A 24,112-nucleotide genomic window follows, 5' to 3' on the forward strand; every position below is an offset into this window, starting at 1 on the left:
TCGTTCAAGCAGTGAGTGTCAATCAAAGTCTCATCGCTGACGTATGACTGCTTTAGTTTGGAAACTACATTTGGAACGATGGCTGAGATCTTTACTGCTGGTTCAGCACTAGTAGGTGTGTGTACATTGATGTAGTGATACTGTAGTAACAAGTATATATGTGTAGTATTGTCCAGTACTTGAGTCTGGTGTTGTGATAGTGTAGTAACAAGTATATATGTGTAGTATTGTCCAGTACTTGACTCTGGTGTTGTGATAGTGTAGTAACAAGTATATATGTGTAGTATTGTCCAGTACTTGACTCTGGTGTTGTGATAGTTTAGTAACAAGTATATATGTGTAGTATTGTCCAGTACTTGACTCTGGTGTTGTGATAGTGTAGTAACAAGTATATATGTGTAGTATTGTCCAGTACTTGACTCTGGTGTTGTGATAGTTTAGTAACAAGTATATATGTGTAGTATTGTCCAGTACTTGACTCTGGTGTTGTGATAGTGTAGTAACAAGTATATATGTGTAGTATTGTCCAGTACTTGACTCTGGTGTTGTGATAGTGTAGTAACAAGTATATATGTGTAGTATTGTCCAGTACTTGACTCTGGTGTTGTGATAGTGTAGTAACAAGTATATATGTGTAGTATTGTCCAGTACTTGACTCTGGTGTTGTGATAGTGTAGTAACAAGTATATATGTGTAGTATTGTCCAGTACTTTACTCTGGTGTTGTGATAGTGTAGTAACAAGTATATATGTGTAGTATTGTCCAGTACTTGACTCTGGTGTTGTGATAGTGTAGTAACAAGTATAGATGTGTAGTATTGTCCAGTACTTGACTCTGGTGTTGTGATAGTGTAGTAACAAGTATATATGTGTAGTATTGTCCAGTACTTGACTCTGGTGTTGTGATAGTTTAGTAACAAGTATATATGTGTAGTATTGTCCAGTACTTGACTCTGGTGTTGTGATAGTGTAGTAACAAGTATATATGTGTAGTATTGTCCAGTACTTGACTCTGGTGTTGTGATAGTGTAGTAACAAGTATATATGTGTAGTATTGTCCAGTACTTGACTCTGGTGTTGTGATAGTGTAGTAACAAGTATATATGTGTAGTATTGTCCAGTACTTGACTCTGGTGTTGTGATAGTGTAGTAACAAGTATATATGTGTAGTATTGTCCAGTACTTTACTCTGGTGTTGTGATAGTGTAGTAACAAGTATATATGTGTAGTATTGTCCAGTACTTGACTCTGGTGTTGTGATAGTGTAGTAACAAGTATAGATGTGTAGTATTGTCCAGTACTTGACTCTGGTGTTGTGATAATATAGTAAAAAGTATATATGTGTAGTATTGTCCAGTACTTGACTCTGGTGTTGTAGTATTTACAGACCACATGACTCTTGAAGTCGTAACTACTTTAATTTGTTTTCAAACCAAAATATGTCCAAACATCAGCTTTAAAAGCTGCTGGACTCACTGTATCCTCTCGTCCTCAGTCATCATTCTTCCTTTAGCTGCGGAGGACGTAACGACTGCTGCCACCTAGAGGCCTGGAAGTTTATTTGCAACACAAAAATGAACAAATGCTGTGAATATTCACATGTTAATAGCTAATACAAGAAGCTATTTATTTATTGTGTACATAAAACCGATACAAACCATATCATAATTAGCATAAAGATAATATATGAATATAAAAGCATTGAAAATATCAACTCTTGAATAAATTATTACAAGTTTTACTGTTTTCGTGTCTCGCTATAGAAAAGTTAAACTGTTCAAATGTCTCAAAAACTCACAGAAAAGTGAATTTTACCGTCAAATGTTAACATCGTGTTTAATTGTTTGAGTTTAATTGCAAAAAATGAAGGCATGTTAATTGTTAATAGAAACAAATAATCAAATGATTTCATTTTATGCACAATATAAATATATATTACTTACTTACTTACTTACAACCTTTTTAAAATATAAAGCATAAAAAGATGGTAGAATTCTTATATATTTATCATGATAATCAAATCAATGTTCATTAAATTCTACTTTTCAACGACTGAATAAAACCACTTGAAGAGACTTTATAAGAAAGAAAAACCAGGAGAATCTCCTTCCAACGATCATTCCGTCGCCGGTTCCTGTGGAAACACGGAGAAGGTTCTGGTCTCGTACACGAGTGCAACCGTTGAGGGACGCGTGTCCAGACGTGCGAGGAAACATCTGGTCTCCAGGGACGGATCCTCGGCTGCAGGTCGGAACAAGGTTCTGAGCTGGATCCCGACTGGGAGTCCAACATATTTGTGAAGGTTGTCGGTTCGCCTCCGGCTCGAAGCCTCGTCGGCCTCGGTTTGCTCCGGGTACCCCGGTTTTCCTCCTGCTCTTTGATCACCTCCTCTGGGGCGCCAGGACCTGACGGACCCGCTGATGGTGATGTTCGAGCAGCCGGAGGAGGACGACGAAGGGATGGAAGGAGAGAAGACCTTCGACGTGACGGAAGCCATTCCTGACGTCGAGCCCTTCGGATACAAGACGTCGACGCGCTCGATCGAGGTGTTGCGTGGAGCGTGAGTCCTTCTGCCTCCTCCTCCTCTTCCTCGCCTCGCTCACCTCCATCATCCCTCTTGCTTCTGGTCTTCAGTCACAAACCTTCTGCTCTTCCAAACTCTAAACTTCTCCACCTGCTCCTCTGATGGACCTGAAGTCCACGGTATCTTCATGTGTCTCTCGTTCTTGTGCGACCTCCAGATGGATCGCCTTCAACCTTCTTGTTTCTGGTCTTCACTCACAAACCTTCTGCTCTTCCAAACTCTAAACTTCTCCACCTGCTCCTCTGATGGACCTGAAGTCCACGGTATCTTCATGTGTCTCTCGTTCTTGTGCGACCTCCAGATGGATCGCCTTCAACCTTCTTGTTTCTGGTCTTCACTCACAAACCTTCTGGTCTTCAAGACTCTTCTCCACCTGAGTTGCTCCTCTGATGGACCTGAAGTCCATGGTATCTTCATGTGTCTCTCGTTCTTGTGCGACCTCCAGATGGATCGCCTTCAACCCTCTTGTTTCTGGTCTTCACTCACAAACCTTCTGGTCTTCAAAACTCTAAACTTCTCCACCTGCTCCTCTGATGGACCTGAAGTCCACGGTATCTTCACGTGTCTCTCGTGCTTGACCTCCAGATGGATCGCCTTCAACCCTCTTGTTTCTGTTCTTCACTCACAAACCTTCTGGTCTTCAAAACTCTAAACTTCTCCACCTGAGCTGCTCCTCTGATGGACCTGAAGTCCGGTACCTTCACGTGTCTTTCGTTCTTGTGCGACCTCCAGATGGATCGCCTTCAACCTTCTTGTTCCTGGTCTTCACTCACAAACCTTCTGCTCTTCCAAACTCTAAACTTCTCCACCTGCTCCTCTGATGGACCTGAAGTCCACGATAACTTCACGTGTCTCTCGTTCTTGTGCGACCTCCAGATGGATCGCCTTCAACCCTCTTGTTTCTGGTCTTCACTCACAAACCTTCTGCTCTTCAAGACTCTTCTCCACCTGAGCTGCTCCTCTGATGGACCTGAAGTCCACGGTATCTTCACGTGTCTCTATTGCTTGTGCGACCTTCAGATGGATCGCCTTCAACCCTCTTGTTTCTGGTCTTCACTCACAAACCTTGTGGTCTTCCAAACTCTAAACTTCTCCACCTGAGCTGCTCCTCTGATGGACCTGAAGTCCACGGTATCTTCATGTGTCTCTCGTTCTTGTGCGACCTCCAGATGGATCGCCTTCAACCTTCTTGTTTCTGGTCTTCACTCACAAACCTTCTGGTCTTCAAGACTCTTCTCCACCTGAGCTGCTCCTCTGATGGACCTGAAGTCCACGATAACTTCATGTGTCTCTCGTTCTTGTGCGACCTCCAGATGGATCGCCTTCAACCCTCTTGTTTTTGGTCTTCACTCACAAACCTTCTGGTCTTCAAGACTCTTCTCCACCTGAGCTGCTCCTCTGATGGACCTGAAGTCCGGTATCTTCACGTGTCTCTCGTTCTTGTGCGACCTCCAGATGGATCGCCTTCAACCCTCTTGTTTCTGGTCTTCACTCACAAACCTTGTGGTCTTCAAGACTCTTCTCCACCTGAGCTGCTCCTCTGATGGACCTGAAGTCCGGTATCTTCACGTGTCTCTCGTTCTTGTGCGACCTCCAGATGGATCGCCTTCAACCCTCTTGTTTCTGGTCTTCACTCACAAACCTTCTGGTCTTCAAAACTCTAAACTTCTCCACCTGCTCCTCTGATGGACCTGAAGTCCACGGTATCTTCACGTGTCTCTCGTTCTTGTGCGACCTCCAGATGGATCGCCTTCAACCCTCTTGTTTCTGGTCTTCACTCACAAACCTTCTGGTCTTCAAGACTCTTCTCCACCTGAGCTGCTCCTCTGATGGACCTGAAGTCCGGTATCTTCACGTGTCTCTCGTTCTTGTGCGACCTCCAGATGGATCGCCTTCAACCCTCTTGTTTCTGGTCTTCACTCACAAACCTTCTGCTCTTCAAGACTCTTCTCCACCTGAGCTGCTCCTCTGATGGACCTGAAGTCCACGATAACTTCATGTGTCTCTCGTTCTTGTGCGACCTCCAGATGGATCGCCTTCAACCCTCTTGTTTTTGGTCTTCACTCACAAACCTTCTGGTCTTCAAGACTCTTCTCCACCTGAGCTGCTCCTCTGATGGACCTGAAGTCCGGTATCTTCACGTGTCTCTCGTTCTTGTGCGACCTCCAGATGGATCGCCTTCAACCCTCTTGTTTCTGGTCTTCACTCACAAACCTTGTGGTCTTCAAGACTCTTCTCCACCTGAGCTGCTCCTCTGATGGACCTGAAGTCCGGTATCTTCACGTGTCTCTCGTTCTTGTGCGACCTCCAGATGGATCGCCTTCAACCTTCTTGTTTCTGGTCTTCACTCACAAACCTTCTGGTCTTCAAGACTCTTCTCCACCTGAGCTGCTCCTCTGATGGACCTGAAGTCCGGTATCTTCACGTGTCTCTCGTTCTTGTGCGACCTCCAGATGGATCGCCTTCAACCCTCTTGTTTCTGGTCTTCACTCACAAACCTTGTGGTCTTCAAGACTCTTCTCCACCTGAGCTGCTCCTCTGATGGACCTGAAGTCCGGTATCTTCACGTGTCTCTCGTTCTTGTGCGACCTCCAGATGGATCGCCTTCAACCTTCTTGTTTCTGGTCTTCACTCACAAACCTTCTGGTCTTCAAGACTCTTCTCCACCTGAGCTGCTCCTCTGATGGACCTGAAGTCCACGGTATCTTCACGTGTCTCTCGTGCTTGACCTCCAGATGGATCGCCTTCAACCCTCTTGTTTCTGGTCTTCACTCACAAACCTTCTGGTCTTCAAAACTCTAAACTTCTCCACCTGCTCCTCTGATGGACCTGAAGTCCACGGTATCTTCACGTGTCTCTCGTACTTGACCTCCAGATGGATCGCCTACTCCAACGTGGACTTCTCGGGTCACCAGTACGTTCTGGAGAAAGGTTTCTACAACAACTGCGCCGACTGGGGAGCTCAGGACAATCGCATCTGCTCCGTGCAGCCCGTTCTTCTGGTGAGGAACACCAGGCCTGGACAAGCGGCGACTCTGAGGCTCTAAAAATGGTGTTTTCGTGTATTTTTAGGCGGCGCAGGACGTCAGCAAGAGCAGGAACGAAGTGAGTAGAGTTTCTCTCCCAGAACTATCTTCTAGTTTGTGTTGAAAACTTGAATAAATTCATAATCTTCTGTTGAGGAACTTCAGGCTCTCAAAGTTTTGTGCCATTTTTAGACAAACAGCGCCACCTGCTGAGCCTTTTTGTTCATGGAAGTATATCAGTGTGACCACAATATTCATTCACAATTTTAAACTTTTTTTTATTTTTATTTATGTATTAAAACATTTTGATTAAAAAAGTTTGAATGTGAAACTGATATATTTACTCACATATAAAGTCTTTGTCCAACAACTTTCATGGAACCATTTGAACCGTTTAAACTTTTATCAGTTCAGCTCGTTTACGAAATGCAGCCTTTGTTCTATCTTTCTTTTATCTCTTCCACTCTTTCCTTTATTCCTCTTTTTCTACCCCATTCATTTCAATGGAGAAAATCTTCAACCCATGTTTCAACTCCTTCCACTTTGACCTTCTACTTATACTTTCCCTCTACTTCTACTACTACTTCTACTACTACTTCTACTACTACTTCCACTACTACTTCCACTACTACTTCCACTACTACTTCTACTACTACTTCTACTACTACTTCCACTACTACTTCCACTACTACTTCTACTACTACTTCTACTACTACTTCTACTACTACTTCCACTACTACTTCCACTACTACTTCTACTACTACTTCCACTACTACTTCCACTACTACTTCCACTACTACTTCTACTACTACTTCCACTACTACTTCCACTACTACTTCCACTACTACTTCTACTACTACTTCCACTACTACTTCCACTACTACTTCCACTACTACTTCCACTACTACTTCTACTACTACTTCCACTACTACTTCCACTACTACTTCTACTACTACTTCCACTACTACTTCCACTACTACTTCCACTACTACTTCCACTACTACTTCCACTACTACTTCCACTACTACTTCCACTACTACTTCTACTACTACTTCTACTACTACTTCCACTACTACTTCTACTACTACTTCCACTACTACTTCTACTACTACTTCCACTACTACTTCCACTACTACTTCTACTACTACTTCTACTACTACTTCCACTACTACTTCCACTACTACTTCCACTACTACTTCCACTACTACTTCCACTACTACTTCTACTACTACTTCCACTACTACTTCCACTACTACTTCCACTACTACTTCCACTACTACTTCTACTACTACTTCCACTACTACTTCTACTACTACTTCCACTACTACTTCTACTACTACTTCCACTGCTACTTCCACTGCTACTTCCATTACTAATTCCACTACTACTTCTAAAACTAATACTACTACTACTTCTACTTTTACTACTAATTCTACTACTACTTTTATTTTTCTACTACTTCTGTTTTTCCTACTAATTTCACTTCTTCTACTTTAACTACTAATTCCACTTATTCTAAATGTAATACTTCTTCCACTACTACTTTTACTTTTCTACTACTAATTCCACAGCACAGCAGGTTCAGCATTCACAGTGTTTTCTTCTGGAAATGCATTTTTCTAGTTGTATCTTTCTATCTTATGATTCTATCTTTCTATCTTATGATTCTATCTTTCTATCTTATGATTCTATCTTATGATTCTATCTTATGATTCTATCTTATGATTCTATCTTTCTATCTTATGATTCTATCTTATGATTCTATCTTATGATTCTATCTTTCTATCTTATGATTCTATCTTATGATTCTATCTTATGATTCTATCTTATGATTCTATCTTATGATTCTATCTTTCTATCTTATGATTCTATCTTTTTATCTTATGATTCTATCTTTCTATCTTATGATTCTATCTTTCTATCTTATGATTCTATCTTTTTATCTTATGATTCTATCTTTCTATCTTATGATTCTATCTTTCTATCTTATGATTCTATCTTTTTATCTTATGATTCTATCTTTCTATCTTATGATTCTATCTTTCTATCTTATGATTCTATCATTTTATCTTATGATTCTATCTTTTTATCTTATGATTCTATCTTTCTATCTTATGATTCTATCTTTCTATCTTATGATTCTATCTTTTTATCTTATGATTCTATCATTTTATCTTTTGATTCTATCTTTCTATCTTATGATTCTATCTTTCTATCTTATGATTCTATCTTTTTATCTTATGATTCTATCATTTTATCTTATGATTCTATCTTTCTATCTTATGATTCTATCTTTCTATCTTATGATTCTATCATTTTATCTTATGATTCTATCATTTTATCTTATGATTCTATCTTTCTATCTTATGATTCTATCGTTCTGTCTTATGATTCTATCTTTTTATCTTATGATTCTATCTTTCTATCTTATGATTCTATCTTTCTATCTTATGATTCTATCTTTTTATCTTATGATTCTATCTTTTTATCTTATGATTCTATCTTTCTATCTTATGATTCTATCTTTTTATCTTATGATTCTATCTTTCTATCTTATGATTCTATCTTTCTATCTTATGATTCTATCTTATGATTCTATCTTATGATTCTATCTTATGATTCTATCTTTCTATCTTATGATTCTATCTTATGATTCTATCTTTCTATCTTATGATTCTATCTTATGATTCTATCTTTCTATCTTATGATTCTATCTTTCTATCTTATGATTCTATCTTATGATTCTATCTTATGATTCTACCTTATGATTCTATCTTTCTACCTTATGATTCTATCTTATGATTCTATCTTATGATTCTATCTTTCTATCTTATGATTCTACCTTATGATTCTATCTTATGATTCTATCTTATGATTCTATCTTTCTATCTTATGATTCTATCTTTCTATCTTATGATTCTATCTTTTTATCTTATGATTCTATCTTTCTATCTTATGATTCTATCTTTCTATCTTATGATTCTATCTTATGATTCTATCTTATGATTCTATCTTTCTATCTTATGATTCTATCTTATGATTCTATCTTTCTATCTTATGATTCTATCTTTCTATCTTATGATTCTATCTTATGATTCTATCTTTCTATCTTATGATTCTATCTTATGATTCTACCTTATGATTCTATCTTTCTACCTTATGATTCTATCTTATGATTCTATCTTATGATTCTATCTTTCTATCTTATGATTCTATCTTATGATTCTATCTTTCTATCTTATGATTCTATCTTTCTACCTTATGATTCTATCTTTCTACCTTATGATTCTATCTTATGATTCTATCTTATGATTCTATCTTTCTACCTTATGATTCTATCTTTCTACCTTATGATTCTATCTTTCTACCTTATGATTCTATCTTATGATTCTATCTTATGATTCTATCTTTCTATCTTATGATTCTATCTTATGATTCTATCTTTCTATCTTATGATTCTATCTTTCTACCTTATGATTCTACCTTATGATTATATCTTATGATTCTATCTTTCTACCTTATGATTCTATCTTATGATTCTATCTTATGATTCTATCTTTCTATCTTATGATTCTATCTTTCTACCTTATGATTCTATCTTTCTACCTTATGATTCTATCTTTCTACCTTATGATTCTATCTTATGATTCTATCTTATGATTCTATCTTATGATTCTATCTTATGATTCTATCTTTCTACCTTATGATTCTATCTTATGATTCTATCTTATGATTCTACCTTATGATTCTATCTTTCTACCTTATGATTCTATCTTATGATTCTATCTTTCTATCTTATGATTCTATCTTATGATTCTATCTTTTTATCTTATGATTCTATCTTTCTTTCTTATGATTCCATCTTTCTTTCTTATGATTCTATCTTGTGATTCTATCTTATGATTCTATCTTATGATTCTATCTTATGATTCTATCTTATGATTCTATCTTTCTATCTTATGATTCTATTGTATGATTCTATCGTTCTATCTTATGATTCCATCTTATGATTCTATCTTATGATTCTATCTTTCTATCTTATGATTCCATCTTATGATTCTATCTTATGATTCTATCTTATGATTCTATCGTATGATTCTATCTTATGATTCTATCTTTCTTTCTTATGATTCCATCTTTCTTTCTTATGATTCTATCTTATGATTCTATCTTATGATTCTATCTTATGATTCTATCTTATGATTCTATCTTATCATTCTATCTTATGATTCCATCTTTCTTTCTTATGATTATATCTTTCTATCTTATGATTCTATCGTATGATTCTATCGTTCTATCTTATGATTCCATCTTATGATTCTATCTTATGATTCTATCTTATGATTCTATCTTTCTATCTTATGATTCCATCTTATGATTCTATCTTATGATTCTATCTTATGATTCTATCTTATGATTCTATCGTATGATTCTATCGTTCTATCTTATGATTTCATCTTATGATTCCATCTTATGATTCTATCTTATGATTCTATCTTATGATTCTATCTTATGATTCTATCTTATGATTCTATCTTATGATTCTATCTTTCTATCTTATGATTCTACCTTTTCTATCGTATGATTCTATCTTTCTATCTTATGATTCTATCTTTCTATCGTATGATTCTATCTTATGATTCTATCTTTCTATCTTATGATTCTATCTTTCTATCTTATGATTCTATCTTATGATTCTATCTTTCTATCTTATGATTCTACCTTTTCTATCGTATGATTCTATCTTTCTATCGTATGATTCTATCTTATGATTCTATCTTTCTATCGTATGATTCTATCTTATGATTCTATCTTTCTATCGTATGATTATATCGTATGATTATATCGTATGATTCTATCTTATGATTCTATCTTATGATTCTATCTTATGATTCTATCTTTCTATCTCCATTCTAGATCATCCTGTATTCAGAGCCGGACTTCGAGGGCTTGTGTCACATCTTCGACCGCAGCGAGGACTGTGTGTTGGAGAAGTTTCACACCAAGTCCTGCCGAATAGCATCGGGAAGGTGAGGGTTCTATAGATTTATATGGGGTTCTATAGGGTTCTGTAGGGTTCTATACAGTTCTATACAGTTCTATAGAGTTCTATAGGGTTCTATAGAGTTCTATAGAGTTATATACAGTTCTATAGAGTTCTATAGAGTTCTATAGGGTTCTATATAGTTTTATAGGGTTCTATAGGGTTCTATAGAGTTCTATAGAGTTCTATAGAGTTCTATAGGGTTCTATAGAGTTCTAGAGGTTTATTCGCAGGAGAGAAGAACGAGGGACACGTTTGTGAAGTTTCACGACTTAGTTCCTGGACCAGGATCATAAGGTCTGGCTCTATGCAGACGACATGTTGCTGCTGCTCTCAGGCCACACGACAGCTTAGCTTAAGAAACTTGAAACACCGGATGAACCTTCTAGAATATCTGGTTGAAGGTAAATGAAGACGCTGATCTCGCTGTATTTATTTATTATATTTAGTAAATATAAATGTTAATGTTCAAGCTTCTTGACAAGAAAGATATTTAAAGACTTGACACCACCTGTGTCACTGTGAACAGAAGTTTAAGATGATTTTCATCCGTTAATACATCTCTTGTTGGGAGGATAAAAACTCAACATATTCCCTTATTTTCTGTATTTCTTTAAATTTTTACTTATTTATTGTGTAAATGCTGGGAAGTGTTCATTGTGTGAATGCTGACCTAAAGTTTGTGCTGTTTCTCCTCCTACACATTTTTTCCGATTTGAACTGTTTTATAAACTTTTATAAATTCAGCTCGTTTCCGAAATGCAGCCTTTGTTCCATCTTTCTTTTATCTCTTCGACTCTTTCTTTTATTCCTCTTTTTCTACCCCATTCATTTCAATGGAGAAAATCTTTAACCCATGTTTCAACTCCTTCCTCTTTGACCTACTTATACTTTTACTACTGTTCTACTATAACTTATATTTCTACTACTACTTCTACTACTGCTTCTACTACTAATACTTATACTAATACTACTTCTACTTCTACTACTACTTCTACTACTAATACTACTACTAATACTACTTCTACTTATACTTATACTACTAATACTTATACTTATACTACTACTTCTACTACTGCTTCTACTACTACTTCTTCTACTAATACTACTACAACTAATCCTTTTACTACTACTTCCACTTCTACTACTAATACTAAAACTACTTATACTCTTACTACTCATTCCACTACTACTTCCACTAGTACATCTACTACTAATTCTACTACTACTTTTACTTTTCTACTACTTTTAATTTTACTACTCATTCCATGTCTTCTACTTTAACAACTAATTCCACTAATACTTCCACTACGACTTCTACTTCTAGAACTACTACTGCTTATACTTTTACTACTAATTCTACTACTACTTTTATTTTTCTAATACTTCTACTTCCACTACTACTTCCACAGAACAACAGGGTCAGCATTCACACTGTGTTTTTTCCTGGAAATACACTCTTTCTAGTTTAACCTTATTCTTCAAAAAGTAGCAAAAACCGAACAAAAAAATGTGATATAGTTTGAAAAGAAGGAGTACGGTTTGCAGACAGGGAGTGAAAAGGCAGGATTAAGATGTAGTAAAACGAAGTAAACGAAGGATAATCCCGGATGAATCCACAAGTTCAAACTGTATCAAAGTGTGACGAGGACAACAGTAGTGTCAGAACAACGTAGCAAAAAGGCTCAACAAGAACTTCCAGAAATGGCAAGATGGTTTCCTTTGGTTCCGATGGATGGACCTGGTTGACTGTCAAAGAAAAGCACAGACGACGCTTGAATAAATGTTCCTGAAGACGATGTTGGTTGCAGCTGGGTGCTCTACGAGGAGAAAGGCTTCTCCGGAAACATGTACGTGTTGTCCGAGGGAGACTATCCCAACCTGACCAGCATGGGTTGTCCGCCCGGGAAGACCGCCCGCTCGGTCAAAGTGGTGCCGATGGTGAGTCGTGAAGTCTTAATGTTTGCGTCTTCGCGTGGTGATGCCGACGCCCGTCGTGTCCCTGCAGACCTTCTCGGTCCCGTCCATCTCCCTGTTCGGCCTGGAGTGTCTGGAAGGTCGAGAGATCACCACCGACACGGAGGTGGTCAGCATGGTGGGAGAAGGTTACAGCAACCATGTGCTGTCGGTGCGAGTCAACAGCGGCTGGTGAGTCGTCGTCAGGACGTGGTTCGGAGACGTCGGACTGACTCGTCCTCTCGTACTCAGCTGGGTGATCTGTGAGCACAACAACTACAGGGGGCGCCAGTTCCTCCTGGAACCCATCGAGATCACCAACTGGCCCAAGTTCAGTTCCATGCAGACCATCGGCTCCATGTATCCTGTCAAGATGGTGAGTCTTCTCACGTTCATAGATGTTCTATTGAAAGTCCTGACGCTCGTGTCCTCCTGACGCTCGTGTCCTCCTGACGCTCGTGTCCTCCTGACGCTCGTGTCCTCCTGAGGCTCGTGTCCTCCTGACGCTCATGTCCTCCTGAGGCTCGTGTCCTCCTGACGCTCGTGTCCTCCTGACGTTCGTGTCCTCCTGACGCTCGTGTCCTCCTGACGCTCGTGTCCTCCTGACGCTCGTGTTCTCCTGAGGCTCGTGTCCTCCTGACGCTCGTGTCCTCCTGACGCTCGTGTCCTCCTGGTGCTCGTGTCCTCCTGGTGCTCGGTTTTCCTCCCACGATCCAAACAACCAGGAGGGACTCGAACCGTTGACTTAGTAACTGACGTTACATGAACTATAGTTGTTTAATTCAATATATTTCATTGTTTTTTAAGATCAATAACAAGGACTATTAATAATTGTAATCCTGGCAAAGATATTGTTTGTTTATTCGAGTCGTCAGAATATTGAATGAATTTCAAATGTTGAACTAGAAAGAGTGTGAATGCTGACCCTAGTAGTTAAAGTAGAAAAGAGGAATTAGAAGTAAAATTAGAAGTAGTAGAAAAGTAAAGTAGCAGTGGAATTAGTAGTACAATTAGAAGTAGTAGTAGTATTAGTAGAGGAAGAAGTAGTGGAATTAGTATTAAAATGAGAAGTAGTAGTAGAATTAGTAGTAAAAGTATAAGTAGTAGGTCAAAGTGGAAGGAGTTGAAACATGAGTTAAAGATTTTATCCATTGAAATGAATGGGGTAGAAAAAGAGGAATAAAGGAAAGAGTGGAAGAGATAAAAGAAAGATAGAACAAAGGCTGCATTTCTTAAACGAGCTGAACTGATAAAAGTTTAAACGGTTCACATCGTATAAAATTTGTGGGAAGAGAAGCGGCACAAAGTTTAGGTCAGCGTTCACACAATGAACGCTTCCCAGCATTCACACAATTTTTTGGCATTGTATTAAAAAGAATATTATTCAATCCTTTCTATTTTGAATTGTTGATTTTGTTTCGATTTTGCCGAATAATTAAAATAAAAATGTATAATAAAGTAAGTAAATTAGTAGTAGGAGTAGTTGTAAAATTAGAAGTAGTAGTAGTATTAGTAGTGGAAGTAGTAGTAAAATTAGAAGTAGTAGTAGTATTAGTAGTAGAAGTAGTAGTGGAAGTAGTAGTAAAATTAGAAGTAGTAGTAGTATTAGTAGTAGAAGTAGTAGTGGAAGTAGTAGTAAAATTAGAAGTAGTAGTGGAATTAGTAGTAAAATTAGAAGTAGTAGTAATATTAGTAGTAGAAGTAGTAGTAATATTAGGAGTAGTAGTAATATTAGTATTGGAAGTAATAGTAAAATTAAAAGTAGTAGTAATATTAGTAGTGGAAGTAGTAGTAAAATTAGAAGTAGTAGTAGTATTAGTAGTGGAAGTAGTAGTACAATTAGAAGTAGTAGTGGAAGTAGTAGTACAACTAGAAGTAGTAGTAGTATTAGTAGTGGAAGTAGTAGTACAACTAGAAGTAGTAGTAGTATTAGTAGTGGAAGTAGTAGTACAATTAGAAGTAGTAGTGGAAGTAGTAGTAAAATTAGAAGTAGCAGTAGTATTAGTAGTGGAAGCAGTAGTAAAATTAGAAGTAGCAGTAGTATTAGTCATAGAAGTAGTAGTGGAAGTAGTAGTAAAATTAGAAGTAGCAGTAGTATTAGTAGTGGAAGCAGTAGTAAAATTAGAAGTAGCAGTAGTATTAGTAGTGGAAGTAGTAGTAAAATTAGAAGTAGTAGTGGAAGTAGTAGTAAAATTAGAAGTAGCAGTAGTATTAGTAGTGGAAGCAGTAGTGAAATTAGAAGTAGCAGTAGTATTAGTAGTGGAAGCAGTAGTAAAATTAGAAGTAGCAGTAGTATTAGTAGTGGAAGTAGTAGTAAAATTAGAAGTAGTAGTGGAAGTAGTAGTAAAATAAGAAGTAGCAGTAGTATTAGTAGTGGAAGCAGTAGTAAAATTAGAAGTAGCAGTAGTATTAGTAGTGGAAGTAGTAGTAAAATAAGAAGTAGCAGTAGTATTAGTAGTGGAAGTAGTAGTAAAATTAGAAGTAGCAGTAGTACAAATAAAATCAAAGCTTCAAAACAACTATTTTACCAAAGATCTGAAGCGATGTCACGATGTTTATGAGTCATTAGTCTGGATTCTTCTCGATCACTCCCTGCAGAGGCGTCACTTCTTCCGGGTCAAGCACACGGAGACTGGACTCTACATGTCGGTCCAGGGCGGAGTCGGAGACACCAAGTCCGGTCGGGTCGTGGTCTCGCCGGAGGTGGAACCCATGAGCGACGTCTGGTTCTACTACAACGGATTCATCAAGAGCAAGGTAGCGCCGCCCGTCCGTGTCCGAGCCGGTCGCTCACTCTTCTTGTGCTCCCGGGTCAAGCTGGCGCTGGACATGAGTCTGCAGGTGATGGGCAACATGGAGCCCGGAGCCAAGGTGGTTCTGTGGAGCGAGACCCGGCAGCCTCTGCAGAGCTGGACGGCTCAGATGAAAGGACGCATCGTCAGCTTCACCTTCCACGGCATGGTCCTGGACGTCAAAGGTATTTGTTTGTTCCATCCAACCAAGGTGAGCTCGGGTCCAGGCTCGTGCTCGCTCACCTGTGTTAGTTGCACTGTCATCCCACCTCTGACGCCGCTCGTAGATGGTCTTTGTGTTCCTCCGGGATGCAGTCGCGGGGGCAGCACAGAGGTCCAGACTTTCCTGAATCTAAACTAAAACTAAACTGACGCTAAACTGAAGCTTAACTGAAGCTAAACTGAAGCTAAATTGAAGCTAAACTGAAGCTAAACCGACGCTAAACTGAAGCTAAACTGAAGCTAAACTAAAGCTAAACTAAAGCTAAACTGAAGCTAAACTGAAACTAAACTGAAGCTAAACTGAAACTTAACTAAAACTAAACTGGCGCTAAACTGAAACTTAACTAAAACTAAACTGACACTAAACTGAAACTAAACTGAAGCTAAACTGAAACTTAACTAAAACTAAACTAACGCTAAACTGGAGCTATATTGAAGCTAAACTGAAGCTAAACTGACGCTAAACTGAAGCTAAACTGAAGCTAAACTGAAGCTAAATTGAAGCTAAACTGAAGCTAAACCGACGCTAAACTGAAGCTAAACTGAAGCTAAACTAAAGCTAAACTGAAGCTAAACTAAAACTAAACTGACGCTAAACTGAAGCTAAATTGAAGCTAAACTGAAGCTAAACTGGCGCTAAACTGAAGCTAAACTGAAGCTAAACTGAAGCTAAACCGACGCTAAACTGAAGCTAAACTGAAGCTAAACTAAAGCTAAACTAAAGCTAAACTGAAGCTAAACTGAAACTAAACTGAAGCTAAACTGAAACTTAACTAAAACTAAACTGACGCTAAACTGAAGCTAAACTGAAGCTAAACTGAAGCTAAACTGACACTTAACTAAAACTAAACTGACACTAAACTGAAGCTAAACTGAAACTTATCTAAAACTAAACTGACGCTAAACTGAAGCTATATTGAAGCTAAACTGAAGCTAAACTGACGCTAAACTGAAGCTAATCTGAAGCTAAACTGAAGCTAAATTGAAGCTAAACTGAAGCTAAACCGACGCTAAACTGAAGCTAAACTGAAGCTAAACTGAAGCTTAACTGAAGCTAAACTGAAGCTAAATTGAAGCTAAACTGAAGCTAAACCGACGCTAAACTGAAGCTAAACTAAAGCTAAACTGAAGCTAAACTGAAACTAAACTGAAGCTAAACTGAAACTTAACTAAAACTAAACTGACGCTAAACTGAAGCTAAATTGAAGCTAAACTGAAGCTAAACTGACGCTAAACTGAAGCTAAACTGAAGCTAAACTGAAGCTAAACTGAAGCTAAACCGACGCTAAACTGAAGCTAAACTGAAGCTTAACTGAAGCTAAACCAAAGCTAAACTAAAGCTAAACTGAAGCTAAACTGAAACTAAACTGAAGCTAAACTGAAGCTAAACTGAAGCTAAACCAAAGCTAAACTGAAGCTAAACTGAAGCCAAACTGAAACTAATCTAAAACTAAACTAAAGCTAAACTGAAGCTAAACTGAAGCTAAACTAAAACTAAACTAAAGCTAAACTGAAGCTAAACTGACACTAAACTGAAGCTAAACTGAAACTAAACTAAAGCTAAACTGAAGCTAAACTGAAACTAAACTAAAACTAAACTGAAGCTAAACTGAAGCTAAACTAAAGCTAAACTGAAGCTAAACTGAAGCTAAACTAAAGCTAAACTGAAGGTAAACTGAAGCTACTCTGAAGCTAAACTAAAGCTAAACTGAAACTAAACTGAAACTAAACTAAAGCCAAACTGAAGCTAAACTGACACTAAACTGAAGCTAAACTGACGCTAAACTGACACTAAACTGAAGCTAAACTGAAGCTAAACTAAAGCTAAACTAAAGCTAAACTGAAGCTAAACTGAAACTTAACTAAAACTAAACTGACGCTAAACTGAAGCTTAATTGACGCTAAACTGAAGCTAAACTGAAGCTAAACTGAAGCTAAACTGAAACTTAACTAAAACTAAACTGACGCTAAACTGAAGCTAAATTGAAGCTAAACTGAAGCTAAACTGACGCTAAACTGAAGCTAAACTGAAGCTAAACTGAAGCTAAACTGAAGCTAAACCGACGCTAAACTGAAGCTAAACTGAAGCTAAACTGAAGCTAAACTGACGCTAAACTGACACTAAACTGAAGCTAAACTGAAGCTAAACTAAAGCTAAACTAAAGCTAAACTGAAGCTAAACTGAAGCTTAACTGAAACTTAACTAAAACTAAACTGACGCTAAACTGAAACTAAACTGAAGATAAATTGACGCTAAACTGAAGCTAAACTGAAACTTAACTAAAACTAAACTGACGCTAAACTGAAGCTAAATTGACGCTAAACTGAAGCTAAACTGAAGCTAAACTGACGCTAAACTGACACTAAACTGAAGCTAAACTGAAGCTAAACTGACACTAAGCTGAAGCTAAACTGACGCTAAACTGACTTTAAACTGAAACTCAACTAAAACTAAACTGACGCTAAACTGAAGCTAAACTGAAGCTAAACCAAAGCTAAACTGAAGCTAAACTGAAGCTAAACTGAAACTAATCTAAAACTAAACTAAAGCTAAACTGAAGCTAAACTAAAGCTAAACTGAAGCTAAACTAAAACTAAACTAAAGCTAAACTGAAGCTAAACTGACACTAAACTGAAGCTAAACTGAAACTAAACTAAAGCTAAACTGAAGCTAAACTGAAACTAAACTAAAACTAAACTAAAACTAAACTGAAGCGAAACTGAAGCTAAACTAAAGCTAAACTGAAGCTAAACTAAAGCTAAACTGAAGGTAAACTGAAGCTACTCTGAAGCTAAACTAAAGCTAAACTGAAACTAAACTGAAACTAAACTAAAGCCAAACTAAAGCCAAACTGAAGCTAAACTGACACTAAACTGAAGCTAAACTGACGCTAAACTGACACTAAACTGAAGCTAAACTGAAACTAAACTAAAGCTAAACTATAGCTAAACTGAAGCTAAACTGAAGCTAAACTGAAACTTAACTAAAACTAAACTGACGCTAAACTGAAGCTTAATTGACGCTAAACTGAAGCTAAACTGAAACTTAACTAAAACTAAACTGACGCTAAACTGAAGCTAAATTGAAGCTAAACTGAAGCTAAACTGACGCTAAACTGAAGCTAAACTGAAGCTAAACCAAAGCTAAACTGAAGCTAAACTGAAGCTAAACTGAAACTAATCTAAAACTAAACTAAAGCTAAACTGAAGCTAAACTGAAGCTAAACTAAAACTAAACTGACGCTAAACTGAAGCTAAATTGAAGCTAAACTGAAACTAAACTGAAGCTAAACTGAAGCTAAACTGAAGCTAAACCAAAGCTAAACTGAAGCTAAACTGAAGCTAAACTGAAACTAATCTAAAACTAAACTAAAGCTAAACTGAAGCTAAACTGAAGCTAAACTAAAACTAAACTAAAGCTAAACTGAAGCTAAACTGACACTAAACTGAAGCTAAACTGAAACTTAACTAAAACTAAACTGACGCTAAACTGAAGCTTAATTGACGCTAAACTGAAGCTAAACTGAAACTTAACTAAAACTAAACTGACGCTAAACTGAAGCTAAATTGAAGCTAAACTGAAACTAAACTGAAGCTAAACTGAAGCTAAACTGAAGCTAAACCAAAGCTAAACTGAAGCTAAACTGAAGCTAAACTGAAACTAATCTAAAACTAAACTAAAGCTAAACTGAAGCTAAACTGAAGCTAAACTAAAACTAAACTAAAGCTAAACTGAAGCTAAACTGACACTAAACTGAAGCTAAACTGAAACTAAACTAAAGCTAAACTGAAGCTAAACTGAAACTAAACTAAAACTAAACTGAAGCTAAACTGAAGCTAAACTAAAGCTAAACTGAAGCTAAACTGAAGCTAAACTAAAGCTAAACTGAAGGTAAACTGAAGCTACTCTGAAGCTAAACTAAAGCTAAACTGAAACTAAACTGAAACTAAACTAAAGCCAAACTGAAGCTAAACTGACACTAAACTGAAGCTAAACTGACGCTAAACTGACACTAAACTGAAGCTAAACTGAAGCTAAACTAAAGCTAAACTAAAGCTAAACTGAAGCTAAACTGAAACTTAACTAAAACTAAACTGACGCTAAACTGAAGCTTAATTGACGCCAAACTGAAGCTAAACTGAAGCTAAACTGAAGCTAAACTGAAACTTAACTAAAACTAAACTGACGCTAAACTGAAGCTAAATTGAAGCTAAACTGAAGCTAAACTGACGCTAAACTGAAGCTAAACTGAAGCTAAACTGAAGCTAAACTGAAGCTAAACCGACGCTAAACTGAAGCTAAACTGAAGCTAAACTGAAGCTAAACTGACGCTAAACTGACACTAAACTGAAGCTAAACTGAAGCTAAACTAAAGCTAAACTAAAGCTAAACTGAAGCTAAACTGAAGCTTAACTGAAACTTAACTAAAACTAAACTGACGCTAAACTGAAACTAAACTGAAGATAAATTGACGCTAAACTGAAGCTAAACTGAAACTTAACTAAAACTAAACTGACGCTAAACTGAAGCTAAATTGACGCTAAACTGAAGCTAAACTGAAGCTAAACTGACGCTAAACTGACACTAAACTGAAGCTAAACTGAAGCTAAACTGACACTAAGCTGAAGCTAAACTGACGCTAAACTGACTTTAAACTGAAACTCAACTAAAACTAAACTGACGCTAAACTGAAGCTAAACTGAAGCTAAACCAAAGCTAAACTGAAGCTAAACTGAAGCTAAACTGAAACTAATCTAAAACTAAACTAAAGCTAAACTGAAGCTAAACTAAAGCTAAACTGAAGCTAAACTAAAACTAAACTAAAGCTAAACTGAAGCTAAACTGACACTAAACTGAAGCTAAACTGAAACTAAACTAAAGCTAAACTGAAGCTAAACTGAAACTAAACTAAAACTAAACTAAAACTAAACTGAAGCGAAACTGAAGCTAAACTAAAGCTAAACTGAAGCTAAACTAAAGCTAAACTGAAGGTAAACTGAAGCTACTCTGAAGCTAAACTAAAGCTAAACTGAAACTAAACTGAAACTAAACTAAAGCCAAACTAAAGCCAAACTGAAGCTAAACTGACACTAAACTGAAGCTAAACTGACGCTAAACTGACACTAAACTGAAGCTAAACTGAAACTAAACTAAAGCTAAACTATAGCTAAACTGAAGCTAAACTGAAGCTAAACTGAAACTTAACTAAAACTAAACTGACGCTAAACTGAAGCTTAATTGACGCTAAACTGAAGCTAAACTGAAACTTAACTAAAACTAAACTGACGCTAAACTGAAGCTAAATTGAAGCTAAACTGAAGCTAAACTGACGCTAAACTGAAGCTAAACTGAAGCTAAACTGAAGCTAAACTGAAGCTAAACTGAAGCTAAACCGACACTAAACTGAAGCTAAACTGAAGCTAAACTGAAGCTAAACTGAAGCTAAACCAAAGCTAAACTAAAGCTAAACTGAAGCTAAACTGACACTAAACTGAAGGTAAACTGAAGCTAAACTGAAGCTAAACCAAAGCTAAACTGAAGCTAAACTGAAACTAAACTATAATTAAACTAAAGCTAAACTGAAGCTAAACTAAAGCTAAACTGAAGCTAAACTAAAACTAAACTAAAGCTAAACTGAAGCTAAACTGACACTAAACTGAAGCTAGACTGAAACTAAACTAAAGCTAAACTGAAGCTAAACTGAAACTAAACTGAAGCTAAACTAAAGCTAAACTGAAGCTAAACTAAAGCTAAACTGAAGGTATACTGAAGCTACTCTGAAGCTAAACTAACGCTAAACTGAAACTAAACTGAAAATAAACTAAAGCCAAACTGAAGCTAAACTGACACTAAACTGAAGCTAAACTGACGCTAAACTGACACTTAACTGAAGCTAAACTGAAGCTAAACTAAAGCTAAACTAAAGCTAAACTGAAGCTAAACTGAAGCTAAACTGAAACTTAACTAAAACTAAACTGACGCTAAACTGAAACTAAACTGAAGATAAATTGACGCTAAACTGAAGCTAAACTGAAACTTAACTAAAACTAAACTGACGCTAAACTGAAGCTAAATTGACGCTAAACTGAAGCTAAACTGAAGCTAAACTGACGCTAAACTGACACTAAACTGAAGCTAAACTGAAGCTAAACTGACACTAAGCTGAAGCTAAACTGACGCTAAACTGACTTTAAACTGAAACTCAACTAAAACTAAACTGACGCTAAACTGAAGCTAAACTGAAGCTAAACTGACACTAAGCTGAAGCTAAACTGACGCTAAACTGACACTAAACTGACACTAAACTGAAGCTAAATTGAAGCTAAACTGAAGCTAAACTGAAGCTAAACTGACGCTAAATTGAAGCTAAACTGAAGCTAAATTGAAGCTAAACTGAAGCTAAACTGAAGCTAAACTGACGCTAAATTGAAGCTAAACTGAAGCTAAACTGAAACTTAACTAAAACTAAACTGACGCTAAATTGAAGCTAAACTGAAGCTAAACTGAAGCTAAACTGACGCTAAATTGAAGCTAAACTGAAGCTAAACTGAAACTTAACTAAAACTAAACTGACGCTAAACTGAAGCTAAACTGACACTAAGCTGAAGCTAAACTGACGCTAAACTGACGCTAAACTGACACTAAACTGACACTAAACTGAAGCTAAACTGAAGCTAAACGAAAGCTAAACTGAAGCTAAACTGAAACTAAAACTAAACTAAAGCTAAACTGAACCGTGTGTTTGTGTCGATGCTGCTGATGAGCCACTAACGTTACCCACAATGCATCTTGGCTCCAGGTGGAAAGACGTACGACAAAGAGCACGTGGTGATCATGCCGGAGAGCGAGGAGCGAGCGAGCCAGCAGTGGGAGATGGAGCTGCTGTGATCCTTTTGTTGTGTAATGATTTTAACAACGGTTACACAACATCTTCCTACGTTGTGTAGTCATACACAACTGGTTGTTCCATGTAAATGACGTGTCCGTTTGTTTACCAAAGCCTCCGTTTTGCCTCGTGCTCCCGAGGAATCGCCAAATGACCACGAGAGCGAAGCCAGAGAATGTAGAACTCTCTAGTGTTGCTGTTGTGTTTGTCTACACACTTGTGTTGCAGCTATGGTTCACGCACTGGGATGAGTGTGTGTTTGTTACTGTTTAATACTCGGAACTGTTTTTCATGGTGATTTGGTTGAAATGAAATAAAGTAACAATAGAAAAGTTTGTCTTTGGTGTGTTTTTTTTACTTTAAACTGACTTTAGAAACAAATACATGAACTTCTATCCTAGTGTTTTGATTGATGTAGTTTTACAAATGTTTTTTACTATAATCTATAATGTTGACTTTAGTACATTTTCAACTGAAATCAAACCGTCCTGTCACCAGTATTTTTGTAACACTAAGAGATGCATTTAATTATTTCTCTCTGATATTATTTTGTTATTGTTATTCTTTATGTTGATTGACTTATTTGTGTTGGTTCATCGTTTGATGTCTCGTGCCTGATCGCCTCAGTATCTGGTGCACCTTTGACCTTTGGTCACTTCCTGCCAACCGCTGGTCGTTTAAATCAATGTTCATTTATACACCATTAAACTGTGATCCTGTGATGATTTGCCTTTTGTTTAATAGGTACTTGTCTGTTAATTTGAATATACTGTTTGTTAATAATGTACAGTTTATCTTTCAACAAATGTATTTTAAACTATGATCAAACATTTTTCTGTTATGCCTCGTGTGTCTTTCTTGTTATTGTCTCCACCTGTCTTGTGTTCTCCTGCTGATTGTTATTGTCTCCACCTGTCTTGTGTTCTCCTGCTGATTGTTATTGTCTCCACCTGTCTTGTGTTCTCCTGCTGATTGTTATTGTCTCCACCTGTCTTGTGTTCTCCTGCTGATTGTTATTGTCTCCACCTGTCTTGTGTTCTCCTGCTGATTGTTATTGTCTCCACCTGTCTTGTGTTCTCCTGCTGATTGTTATTGTCTCCACCTGTTTTGTGTTCTCCTGCTGATTGTTATTGTCTCCACCTGTCTTGTGTTCTCCTGCTGATTGTTATTGTCTCCACCTGACTTGTGTTCACCTGCTGATTGTTATTGTCTCCACCTGTCTTGTGTTCTCCTGCTGATTGTTATTGTCTCCACCTGTCTTGTGTTCTCCTGCTGATTGTTATTGTCTCCACCTGTCTTGTGTTCTCCTGCTGATTGTTATTGTCTCCACCTGTCTTGTGTTCTCCTGCTGATTGTTATTGTCTCCACCTGTCTTGTGTTCTCCTGCTGATTGTTATTGTCTCCACCTGTCTTGTGTTCTCCTGCTGATTGTTATTGTCTCCACCTGTCTTGTGTTCTCCTGCTGATTGTTATTGTCTCCACCTGTCTTGTGTTCTCCTGCTGATTGTTATTGTCTCCACCTGTCTTGTGTTCTCCTGCTGATTGTTATTGTCTCCACCTGTCTTGTGTTCTCCTGCTGATTGTTATTGTCTCCACCTGTCT

General features: G+C 37.3%; 1 protein-coding gene across 1 annotated transcript in view; it reads left to right on the top strand.

Moving 5' to 3' along the window:
- The window catches only part of crybg2 (crystallin beta-gamma domain containing 2), a 92,789-nt gene extending 69,944 nt beyond the window's left edge, over window positions 1-22,845 (top strand). Inside the window, exons 14-24 of the mRNA XM_087786136.1 lie at window positions 1-11; window positions 2,402-2,559; window positions 5,459-5,585; window positions 5,656-5,688; window positions 10,527-10,639; window positions 12,465-12,594; window positions 12,662-12,801; window positions 12,862-12,985; window positions 15,208-15,366; window positions 15,427-15,586; window positions 22,424-22,845. The exon at window positions 1-11 is cut by the window's left edge and continues 116 nt beyond it. Of these exons, the coding sequence (XP_087642262.1) occupies window positions 1-11; window positions 2,402-2,559; window positions 5,459-5,585; window positions 5,656-5,688; window positions 10,527-10,639; window positions 12,465-12,594; window positions 12,662-12,801; window positions 12,862-12,985; window positions 15,208-15,366; window positions 15,427-15,586; window positions 22,424-22,512 (1,244 nt within the window). The 3' untranslated portion in view covers window positions 22,513-22,845. The remainder of the gene's footprint in view (window positions 12-2,401; window positions 2,560-5,458; window positions 5,586-5,655; window positions 5,689-10,526; window positions 10,640-12,464; window positions 12,595-12,661; window positions 12,802-12,861; window positions 12,986-15,207; window positions 15,367-15,426; window positions 15,587-22,423) is intronic.
- The last annotated feature ends 1,267 nt before the right edge of the window (window positions 22,846-24,112 follow it).

The sequence above is a fragment of the Callionymus lyra genome, chromosome 3, assembly GCF_982586985.1.
Source record: "Callionymus lyra chromosome 3, fCalLyr1.hap1.1, whole genome shotgun sequence".
In the NCBI taxonomy this organism is placed as follows: domain Eukaryota; kingdom Metazoa; phylum Chordata; class Actinopteri; order Syngnathiformes; family Callionymidae; genus Callionymus; species Callionymus lyra.